Source organism: Podarcis gaigeae (assembly GCF_964106915.1).
Source record: "Podarcis gaigeae genome assembly, chromosome: 11".
Taxonomy (NCBI): Eukaryota; Metazoa; Chordata; class Lepidosauria; order Squamata; family Lacertidae; genus Podarcis; species Podarcis gaigeae.
Window position 1 is genome coordinate 50913948 of NC_139687.1, and position 12441 is coordinate 50926388.

Here is a 12441-nt window from a genome sequence, read left to right on the forward strand (position 1 = left end):
TCGCCAAAAATATTCGATCAATACTTGCTGTTTTGCTTATACTCGCAGCTAAACCTCTGCATTTCGAAACAGAACTTGCTTCCACTTATGAGTGGTGTACCTTGAAGATGATGCTCAATTAAAACATACAGGGAATGTATCATTTGCAAGGCCTTGAGACAAGGAGCAGGTACTATGCTTTGGGGGGGAAAAACACTCTCAGAAAAACACCATTGTGCTGACGGTTTGAAACCCTGTAATGCTCAGAAGCCCTGTTTCCTGCAACAAAAGAGCAGACAGTTGTAATTTCCTGTAATAATATTTTCCCTATAGATCTCAAGTGCCCCCCTCTCATCGCAGGTATCTTTTTCCGAGTGGAGGTTGCAGAGCTTACAAGTGAAGGATCATCTGTGATATTGAAGTAATTAGCCAGTAGGTGGCCATAGCCATTAAGCAATTTGCACCAGTTCAGATTCATTGCTGTGCTGCAGTTTGGAGAGACGCCTCTCCTGTTGCTAAGAATGCGTCACTCCTATTCTCAACCTCTTATTTGTCTTTTTTTTTTTTTTTGCCGTTATTTCAGCCTTTTCTCTGGGTGCGCACAGAAAATCCCCTGCAACTACTTCTGATAAATGGGTGGTAGAGGTGGGAGGGAGGAGAGGAAACGGCAGGAAGAAAAATATCCAGCTGTCTCCTTTGTTGTGCTATCCCAAAATTCTGATCTCAGTGCTACTGGGCTGGCCTTTAATATTTTGAGTTTTTATTTTTTTTTAAAGGTCTTCAAAGCAGTCCACAAGCTTAACATGGAAAATGTCAAAACAGCAACAAATTTTAAATAAACGATCAATCAGCAGCCATCATCTCCCTTGCCTATATATCCTTACCTTCCTTTTGTTGAATTCTCTGCTGTGTTGAATTTCAGGACTGTAAGCCTTATGGGGTAGGGATCTGTCTTCTTGTATTTTCAAAGGCACCTTTATGGCAATAATAACATTCACCCATTTATTTAGATATATATTTTAGGTCACCTTTAAAACCCCTCTTGAGGTGGCTTCTAACACACAAAACAAAACAAATGCAGGAACAAAATAATCATTATAAGCCTTCAATAATAACACGTCATCATCAAGCCTAAACAGACTCAGGATAATAACGAATGAAACATGGGGTTCTTTTAGAACTTTTTCGAACACCAGAAATCATGGAGCCTGTCACAGTGCAGGTGGCAATGTGTTCTAGAGATGTGGAGTCATGGCTGAAAAGATTCTTTCCTTTGGACATGCCAACTGATTGCAAATGATCAGTGGGTACATGCTTAGTTTTCACAATATTCGCTGGCTTCCAGAGACTGTGGTTATGCTAATGGAGGGGGCATTTATCTGTTTTACTGGATTTGAATGGGCTACTCTCATGTAATTTTGAGAAACAGCCATAAGGGTATTAATGGTACAGAACATGGATGCAGAAAGTTCAAGCGTTGATCCCCAGCATCTCTGAGTTGACTCAGCAAAGACTCTGGAGAGCCACTGCTGGTGTAGACAATGCCGTGTGAGATGGACCAATGAGTATAAGGCAGCTTCCTAGATTACCTTGCAACAGGTAAAAGTGAACAATTGCATGTGCACTGAAAAGCAATGGAAGCATTGCTCTAGTACAGTAGCTGCTGTCATAGTGAGCATGATAGAACAATGGCTTTCCATCAAGACTATATAAACTGCTGGACTTGGTGAGGATTGCATGGAGACACCCCTAACACGAATTGCTGCCTCTGTACCAGTTATGTACACACGGCCGATGCTCTTTATGTGATTGCAGCTGTCATACAGATGTTGATGGTTCCAACATGAACTCTACTGGGCTGGTGATATCAAGGAGACTGCCTAGGGTGTGAACCAGGCCATGGTTGGAAACCCCAAGTTGTAACTTCATGGTAAGACCTCAAAGCTGCAATCCCAGGTACGCTCACTTGGGGGGCATTCCACTGAATCCAGAATTCAGAGTAGATGTACGCAGGGGCTGAGCTGCCCAGGTGAAGCTTATCTTTCTGCAAGACCAGCATGGCTGTAATTTTTTCTGAATTTGACTGTTTTATCTTTTGTAACCTGCTTTGAGGGTGTTGTTGTTTTGTTTTTTTACCATCAAGCACTGTATAAATTTTATAAAATAAATAGCTAGGTAAATAAACCAGCCAACTTACTGACTTGGGATAATAATAATAATAATAATAATAATAATAATAATAATGCCAATCTCTGGATGCAGAATCTGAGAGAGCTAATCTAAGGTCTGTCTCACACGTGAATATTCATCAGTTGATGACTGCAAAGCTAGCTGATGGCTTAATGTGTGGGAGTCAGATACAGGCACACAGAATTCTCACATGGTGTGTGTCAGTGTTGGGTCTGTTCACACTTCCAGTTCTGGCAGTGGTCAGCATGCATGCAGAATGGGCTCCAGCAGTTTCCATGCGCTTTGGTACATATATGTGACAGTAGCTCCCATTTCACAAAGAAGATGCTCAACAACTCACTAGATAATATTATAAGCAATTACTGCAAGGAAGTGCCAGGATAGAGCAGAGAGCGGAGGCAGACGTGCTACACAATGGAATTGCTGCAGGCAGAACACCGATGCCTTTAATCCCCCACTCGTGCCACTCCCCACAAATGGGGAGAATTCATGGAATCACATAATTCTTTAATGTCCGTGTACATGTATCTGGTAATCAAAGCTTGGCTGCAATCTTGTTATTTGGTAAAGCAAACAGAAAGAAAGACAATGCATGCAATTTCTGAAATTCTCCCCTGCTTTTCTTTTTTGACCTTTGGTATTTGTACGTTATCGATGCTTTCTCTAAACCATTGTACAAAAACACCTTGAAGTGTCAAGCTTTAAAAATGAGTCTTCTTTTCTCTTTCTCCTCTGCAGTTTGGATTATCTTGGCCTTGTCAAAATACATTCTCTAGTTAGAGGTTGGAAATATTTCCCTCCTGGCTCCTAAGTATTGATTTTTTCCAACACTCGGCTCTGTCTGTCAGCTGAAGAGGTGAAAGGTGAAAGTTCACCCAGCACAGCCTGGCTTTACCTTCCTATTAATGTCGTGCCCTTTCTGCGTTTGATCAGTTTATGTGATCAGCAACAGAACAGTTACTGAGCAGATTCTACCTATAGGAAAAAAAATATATATTTAAGCCATCAATTATTGTAACAGAGGAACACACCTTGAGAATCAAGAGGTTCTTGAAGTGTTGCAATTATGAAGGCTTGTGGTTATCTGATGCCCCCACCCTCCCCTCTGTTACATAATGACCACCTCAATCCATACTCTTCTGCTTTTCCAAAGGAAACCCCCCCCCCACCAACCCAAAGGACCGAATTAATTATTGGTTATGATCCTCTCTGAAGAATAATTAGCCTATTGATACCACAGGTATGTAGATCCAAGTGAAAAACTGCTGGATGAAGGAGACACAGCACATTCTGAAGCATTCCCAGTGGGAAGCTGCCCTTGTCTTAATGTCTCGGCAAATAACTTCGTTCAATTTCTCGGGAGAGGGGGAGAAGAAAAAAAGACCTCCTATTTTCCTGTACTATGGAGGGTACTAATTAAATTCCTGCCTTCCTTTCTAGATGTAATCACATCATCCCTAAAATTAAAATAACAAGCCTGAGTATTTCCCCCATTGATTACTTTCCCTAATTCCTTTTGCCTTATGAATAAATCGGATCTTTCTGAAGCTGAGTCTCTACCTACCAAAATGAAATGTCCCAGACACCAAAAGGAAACACAGACTGTCTCTCTCTACACACATACACAAAACTAAGGGCCAAACTAGGTAATATGGTAAGCACAGCATCGGATGCTAAACATGGCTGTCCTGTGAAATACGTCACATGTACTCCCTCCCTAACATCTTAAGTGTCATGACATTACAACATTTTGCATTTCCCTATCCTCGTTTCACACCGCTAACTGAGGGTCACAGTGCCCACAGAATGTTATAACATTACTACTGCTAGTTTCTCGGTGTTATAGAGCGTGGGTAGCTGAAACTACAATTGTGGTATATATTTCCAAACGCAGCTATAACATGACTGTTGCGTCCAGCCAGGCTTAGTGCAACCGCCTGGCGTTGTTGAGTGTGGCAATCAACATGATGATTGTAATATAGGGAAAGCACTCTCTGGTCCAATTTAGCATTTATTTCACAGACATTATCTACACAGGGCCATTGGGTACATGCAGCAGCCAATAAGTGGAATCGCCCAGTTGTTTCTTGAGGCAGACATTTTAATCAGTTACCGTACACCGCGACTTTAGTCATGACAACATTTTCATACAGGTGTCTCATCATGTCATCTTTTGCTTGTAAACTGCCAATGAAGCCACGTACATCTCTACATTTACAAGGACAAATCCAAATACAGTACTAAACAAATCAATAAAACACTAAAAGCTTACACTGGAATGACAATACAAATTTTACTGCAGTGCTGAAAGGTCTAAGCCGTGATGAAGTTTGCAGTGAGGCCTGAGAAAGTCACTCAAGTGCTGATTTGCGTGTGAGGGAAATTAAGACTTCTAGGCCAAAAATCCACTGAACGCTGCCTGCTATAGCACAGTCTCCATTTATTTCAGTGAGAGGGTCATGTGGGTTCCCATTCAAAGCCTAGCGGATTGTTGTAGCTGCTAGCACATAAATATTGATTCTCATGTTTAAATTACTCTTTTTTTTTGCAGGCTAGCTTCCCCTATTGGTTTAAAAGTACCCTTTTAAAAATTTAAATAGACATAATGCACCACGTGTTAGATATCTGCAGAATACATAATTTTAAGAAGGTACAGCATTTAAACTTCTTTCTTAGATCTTTCACAACACTGAACTACTTCCTAGTGATAAAAGCATGTAGCGTGTTTTTCCATGGTTTTATTTAAAGCAGCTGGAATTTAGGAAATACATGTTAAGCATTTAAAATAAAAATATTGTGGGGCAGTGCAGTTGCTCCACATTCTGCACTTGAAATAAATAAGCTTCACACAGGTCCCACTGAAATGAACATAAATTGTGTAGCACCACTTGGCAGATTTGCTCTCATTCAGCATAATGTAACAGGTCTGGTAGACACCCAGAGTGAAACTCCATGTTGCAACACACACAGAAGCTGCAGGCATGTGAAATCAGCAGCCACTTTTTGGGTTCTGAATGCCCCCCTTGTAGTTTGAAGTAAATCTTATGTGCATTTGTATTTCCTTGGCTGGCTATGTCAGTGTCGGGACATGGATGTTGTTGCAACATATTAAGAAGGGGGGAGGAGAGGAACTCTGTACAGAGGTGCCATTTTGGGTATCAGCCCTCTGCTTATAGCAATATAAAGCTCTGATCACAGTGGGTCTGTGGAGCTTTCTGCAAGCAGAGGCTCCTTCCATTTTCTGCAGTGATGGGGAACAATCTTTGCACCAAGTCCCACTGCATGCAAGAAGCATTTAGCCACCGCTGACGAGACAAGGCAGCTTCCATGCAGAGCTCCATGTGAGCAAGGGAGCCTTGTGGAGTTTTGAATCAAGGAAAGGGAAAAGGATGGATGAACAACAAAGAAGTCTGTCTAAGAGAAGTAAATATGACTCTGGAATGCCCCAGGGGAAATGCACAAATGGTCCATTTCTGTTTATGTCATACTAACGTTCTGATTCGGTAGAAAAGAGTGTACATATTTTGTGTACACTTTCGTGCCTTTTCCAAATCCTGGTACCTATTGCATGAGTTCACTTCAAAAACACGGAAGATCCACAACAGAATTTCACCACCATTAGATAAACTCCATTTAAGCTTTGCCATAGTTAAAAAGGATATAAACTCACAACAACTATGCGATCAACATTCCTAATGGTCTTTAATTTCTTTCTCTGCTTTTAAAATCTCATGTAGATAGATATGTTGATTGCAGCCTGTGTAATCCTACTTACATGTACAGTGTATTGAACAGACCACTGAGATGTTTAACAAAATAATAATAATCAATGTATGCAAACTACTAGGAACTGCTTCAGCACAGGCCCCGTTGAAACGTATGAGATGAGAGCGAGACTACTGGATTACTCTTGTGCAATTCTCATTCATATCCATGGGGACTGCATGCAAGCAGTGCTTAAAAGAATGTACTCAGTAATTTTTCAACTCAGAAGTCATCATTTTTTTATCTATTCATTCGAAATCTACTTTTGGATCTGACAGGCTCAATTTCTGTTGAATGCGTTAGCAGACACTAAGAGCATTCTCTCTGCGTATTCCCCAGATTTAAGGCAAAGAGAATGGAAGCTAGAAAAGCACATGTCTATATGCACCACCATTTAAACAAAACATTCTCCAGAATGTTTTCCCTGCTGTACTAGGAACAAAACTCCAGGTGCATTCGCACAGTAATAAATACAGGCGATATGTGAACATCTTACACTGCTCACTTATTGAAAATGTTTAAAAATATAGTAGCAATTTCCTGCACCAATGACCAGTGATGCATTCCATCAAATACTTCCACCTCTTAAAACCCCTGAAATCTAAATATTGAAAATGTGTTGCATCATGATTAAGCTGACATCAGAACAAAATTCACTGGGGTCATATTTTTGTTGGGTCCAGTTCAAGAGAAATCTGGGAGAGAGAACCCTTGTGGACCCAAATATCCATATTATCAGCAAAGGAAATGCAAACAGCCACCCTCTTTGCAAATTTTCATTTTTTTCAAATAAAAAAAAATTAACACCACAGTCAATATTATTCTCTCTTCCCTGACATGTGAAACATAAAATTGCCTCTTTGCTCATTAAAGCACGCCATCATTTCCAAATCAATCAAGAATGTATATAAGGAAGCGTCGCCGGTTTGAAGGAAGTGGGAAATTCTCTTTCCCATATATTTTGCCGTGAAATCCTGAGCCTGACAGGTACAATAAACCTTTAATGCTGTGAACCAGCATCTCTAGTGGACGCAGGGGAGTTCCTATGCACATGGGAGCCATCTGACCCTGTCCTGTAAGTTAAGAAGTGCCATGAGAATGCACGTGAAGACCTGTGTGTGGATGCTACAAGCCCACCTCTCTGCCACCACCCATTTTAGGCTAGGAGCACAGCTGGAGGAGCATCCATGTAAACAAACATACTTTCAGTAAACATCAGGATTCTAAATACTTCAAAAGGAAGAAGAAGCAAAGTTTTAACTTAAAATCCTGTGAATCATTTCAGCCACTCTCAAAGCGATTAGATTAAGCCCGGTTTAAATGCTGTGATTTGATTCCCTCCCCCCCCTTTTAACTTAATAAAATCAAGATCTTCCAGAGAGTCTTACTGAAGCAGTCGCAACCCGAAGAAGCACAGCTGCGTTCTCATGGTTCTTATTCTCCCTACGGATAAAGGGGGAAACCCTACAATGCTGGCATAACTGCTGCAGGCTGCTGAGTTTGGTACGTGTGCCTCTAAGTCAACAGCAAGGCTTCTGCTGTAGGGAAGCAATTTCCCCTGGCCAATCTCGCTGCGTTACTGGTGCGGACCCTGGCGTGGACCACCTGGTGTCAAGATCGCAATGAGGGAGATGAGATTTACAGGGGGTTTCCAAACAAAACTGTATTGAGAGCAAGAAACAAAAGCAGAACGCCTGACTCTACACCACAAATCGGTGCTCTTTGCCGTCGTGGGCCATGAGAATGACATTGCGATTGGAAGTCCAGATGAGCCTGGCCAGTCTGAGGGCATTGTGGGAGCCTGGTGATGCAGGTTGGACGGGGGGAACCTGATATGTTTTAATGCAGCGGAGCTGTGGTGCAGAATTCAGCATCCCGATACTTCCCAGAAGAGAGGTGTTCATCTGCCATTAGGGGATAAAAAAAAGAGGACCAGTCAATCAGTATCGATATCCAAAACATTTGTTTGTGGAGAGCACAGCAGTGTAAAATGTGCAGAGCACCCTGTAAGAGCTTAGAGAAGTTGTTTGATTATACTTCCTGGTGATAGCAATATGGCTTTAATTGGAGTTTCTTTCCATTCATTCTGAACCAATAGCCACTGAGAATCCATAAAAACGTTGTGAGCATCCCTGATGAAGTTGCATTATGAGTACCATGAAAAACATGGCCGATCCTTCATTTTTGCTTTTTTAAAGAGAGGTTCAAAAAGGCTATTTAATTAGAGCTCCCGGGTGGCGCTGTGGGTTAAACCACAGAGCCTAGGACTTGCCGATCGGAAGGTCGGCGGTTCGAATGCCCGCAACGGGGTGAGCTCCCGTTGCTCGGTCCCAGCTCCTGCCAACCTAGCAGTTTGAAAGCACATCAAAGTGCAAGTAGATAAATAGGTACCGCTCCGGCGGGAAGGTAAACGGCGTTTCCGTGCGCTGCTCTGGTTCGCCAGAAGCGGCTTAGTCATGCTGGCCACATGACCCGGAAGCTGTATGCTGGCTCCCTTGGCCAATAAAGCGAGATGAGCGCTGCAACCCCAGAGTTGGTCACGACTAGACCTAATGATCAGGGGTCCCTTTACCTTTACCTTTAATACATCATGTTAAGGGCAATTTTACAGATGTATCTAGAATTTTACACTTGAAAATGTTGGAGGCAATTTGAAAGAAACACACTTCTATATGGAAGAGAACAAACCCAAAGCCTGCCTGTGTTCTATGCCAATTTTCTTTTTTACAAAGTTCAGCAGTCAAAATGGAATGGTGGCAATTCACAACTTGCCCTGCATCCTAATTCTGAATTCAGTGCAAAGCTACCTCCCTCCAATGATGCAAAGAGGGAAGTTTTTTGTAGACAGGGAAGCTGCATATACTTACTGGAACCTCCATGCCTAACAACGGACAGGGTCAATAGAATTTGCTGGAAAAATCCAACCCCCCCCCCCATTTCCAGAGAGAACTGCTGACTCAAACTTTGTTTTAAAATGCTAGTTTTTGAAGATGAGAAATTGCAATATTAATTGAGCTCAGACCGTCTTCTGTGACTGTGTGCATTTTAAACTGTTGCAGCTGCACAGCCTAGTGATGGAAACAATCCTCTCTGCCGAATGCAGCTTCCTGAATTAAAAAAAGTTGCATTTTTGACCCTATATATTTTGATTAGGGGTGGGGGAAAAGCAATAACAGGCAACAGCTTCTTTGTAGCTCCATCCATTCCATGGGCAAAATATAAAGGGAACAAACCTTTAAACATTGGAGCTTCTAATTCACATGATAACTGGTCAATTTGCATTACTTTGTTTCACCTGTGATGTGCTTTAAAAACAAGGAAATAAAGCAAAAGCCCTGTATCAGTGAAATCTGCTAAACCCATTAGAAACTTTGAATCTGCATAGAACAGGTGAGATGGCGGCCTCAGCTGCGTGCCTGAGACTTTGACATATGAAAACCTTGGCACATCCTAGGACGTTTTTAAGATGTGCTATTGTCGATACCATGTTCTGAATTCTGATCAGCGCAACATAGAAGCCATTACTTTTTCCCTGGACCTTCTCAGCAGCAGAATGGTGTCAGAGAGTGTAAATCATGGCATCTGTAGCAGGGAGCATGCAAGCCCCACTGACATTTTCACAATTTAAATCATCTTGAGTAATAACCCTTTTAAGATGACTAATGTTACTGATTTTCCTGCATTAATAGTAGTACTGAATAGACCACTGGGGGTGGGGGAGGAATCACTAGTGGACGAGGTCACATTTTAAAATGCAACGTGTTGGCTCATCTTAACTCTTTATGTTAAAGCTGTCTTTTTGTAAAAAAGAAAGAAAGGAAGAAACAAGGGGTGGGGTGGGAATTAAACAGAGCAGTTTATATGTCGAAGCACGTGCCTGTATAGGAATATTGTCCCTGCCACCCCCTGCAATCTAAGATGATCATGTAAAACATCTCAATCAATACGTCTGATTGCTTTCTAGATCTTCCCATGCAACTCAACTAAATATATGCAAGTGATGGAAGAGCGTTTTTACGGTTCTTATTCACTGCTTCAGAAATCGCACACTGTATGATGATGGAGAATAATTCAATACTCTTTAATGACACATACAGTTATCATTGAATGACATGCAGAAAGCCACGGTAGATTAAAAATATATACTAATAGCTGATAGTTACAGGAATTTTACAAGACAAGGAAGCAATCATTCTGCTGTCAGAGCTTTGTCCAGCTCTCTTTTCCCCCTGCACAGATATCTGCATATGTAGGCGGCAATTCTAAACAAAAGGCACTATCTACCAGAAAGATGTCACTCTTGAACACCACTCAAATGAACAGGACCTGCTCAACTGTGCAGCTCCTATTCATTTCAAAGGGGGGGGGGGGGGTTGTGCAGGAGAACATTCCGGCAGGCTGTGCCCAAACTTACTCGCAGGAAAGTAGACTCATTCAACATTCACAATACTTTTTGACCATGGGTGCATTGGAAACATGAGGGAATGTGGTGTCATGGCTCCTCTCTGCTGAGACAGATGGAGGCTGCAGGTCAATGGCTGCTTCCTAGGCTGAATCTACCCACCAAACTACAGCTCTAGTGGACCCCAAAGTCTGCCTCATCTGTTGAAGTGAATGGGGAACCCCCAAACCCTTTGCACTTTCCGTTTACACAGCGGCTCTGGATCAGAAGGATGGATTGAAAGACTGCACCAGGCAATTTTGCAAACAGCGTGTTTGAATTGGTTTTCTTCTTTAATAAGGAAGAGTATATATCTCTTTAAATAAATATTGTCAGCTTGGAAACTACACATTCCCATGGAATTGTCTCTGTTCCTGTATTTTCCGGATTAAAAAGGGGGAGTTGGTTTCATCCAATTCTGAGTGTCACAACCAAAAGTTGAGGAGGCAAAAGGAGATACGTTCGTTGGCTGTCAAGCTGTTATGGAATATTCTCCACGTGGAAGCTAAGCAAAGGTTTTGAGTTGTCTTTTTTAAATAAAAAAACCTCAAGTTTCTGAGGCTCAGCTGATTCTTGGAGGCACATGAGACTATCAGAAGAGGCTTTCCTGGTATTTACTCTTGAAAGTTGATGGTTGTGGTGTTCTTTGAATGTTTCATTACAGAGGTCTTAGAAGCTCTCTTTACTGACTTGTCTGCTGAGGAAACTCTTGCTTGTGTGCTATTGAACCCGTGTACATTGAAGAAGGTTCTCAGACATATTATAGGGTGTACTAAGTTCACACAGAGCTCTTGAAAGGCCTTTTGAACCTCCCCCCTGCACTGTATGAACTGAGAGTGTACTCTTGAAAATATCCAACGTCCCCTTGTGGCTATAACACTGGAAGGGAATATTGGTCCTTGCAGACTGCCTGTCTGATAAGGAGCCTCATCTGCCATTACTAATGTTCTCACTGGGGAACACCTGATAGGCTTCCAAGCAACACTAGGTTTTCCCAGACTGCAAGCTTTAAAACACCTGGGATTTTTTTTTTAATAGCAAACAATGGGGAACTTCAGACTATGTCTGCAGTACCCACTTATGGGACTGGCAGACTCAGAATATAACAGTTTTGAAAAACAGCCGTACTCAAATATGAGACAAAGAAGTGTCACATGCATGAAACATACCTGCCAGAAGGAAATGTGACTGTCTGTGTTGGAGTAAGTGGCAAGATAGCGTCCATCGGGAGCAAAAGCCACAGCTGTTATGGCTCCTTTATGGCCGTGGATGGTCTATAAAGAACAAAAAGAACCATGATATACAAAATTAGTCAGCCGGCATCAACTATAGTAACATTTGGATTAAAAGAGGATTTCAAATATACACCAAACATATAGATCAGACATAGGCAAACTTGGCCCTCCAGATGTTTTGAGACTACAACTCCCATCATCCCTAGTTAACAGGACCAGTGGTCAGGGATGATGGGAGTTGTAGCCCCAAAACATCTGGAGGGCGAGTTTGCCTATGTCTGATATAGATTGAAGGCCATTATAACTTCGGATTTCCAAGAGAGGTTGCTCTTATGAAGACCAAACTAATAGTTGTGATGTGCAACGATAGCACTTTCCCATGGAAAGAATCTGTTAGCATTTCACTCCTCCGTTGCTGGATGTGTGATTGTTACATCACATGTCAGTGTTTACTTTCTAGGTTGGTGTGCACTGGGACTGATTTGTGAACGTTTCATCAGTGCTTCATCAGGAAGACGCCTGGAGAGGTCTGGGGGCTACGTATGCCCCCCAGGCGTGTTCCGACAGAATCAGACCCATTTCCTTTTCTGAAATAAAATTAAGCTGGAAGAGCTAGCTAGGCAAAAGTGTTCCTGTATAACTAGGCCTCTGGCTGGTTAAAGAATCCACGGCCTTCTGTGTTCAACTCTTGCCTTAAGAGAGAGCATAGCCGCCCATCATTATCTCTTTGAGAGCACTCCACACTTCCCACCTCACTGCTGCAATGCAAAACCATCAGCAGCAGCATCCCACAACAGAACAGGGTGAATTATCCAATGTCGTCACTGGGGG

At 42.1% G+C, this 12441-nt stretch overlaps 1 protein-coding gene across 5 annotated transcripts in view; it reads right to left on the minus strand.

The window, feature by feature from the left end:
• Positions 1-4167: 4167 nt before the first annotated feature.
• The window catches only part of WDR7 (WD repeat domain 7), a 214968-nt gene continuing 206694 nt past the window's right edge, over positions 4168-12441 (minus strand). For all 5 annotated transcript variants that reach the window (XM_083702562.1, XM_083702561.1, XM_083702565.1 and 2 more), the window contains 2 exons: positions 11545-11649; positions 4168-7838 (listed from right to left, as the gene is read on the minus strand). In XM_083702562.1, coding sequence (XP_083558688.1) covers positions 7635-7838; positions 11545-11649 — 309 coding nt within the window. In that variant the 3' untranslated portion in view covers positions 4168-7634. The remainder of the gene's footprint in view (positions 7839-11544; positions 11650-12441) is intronic.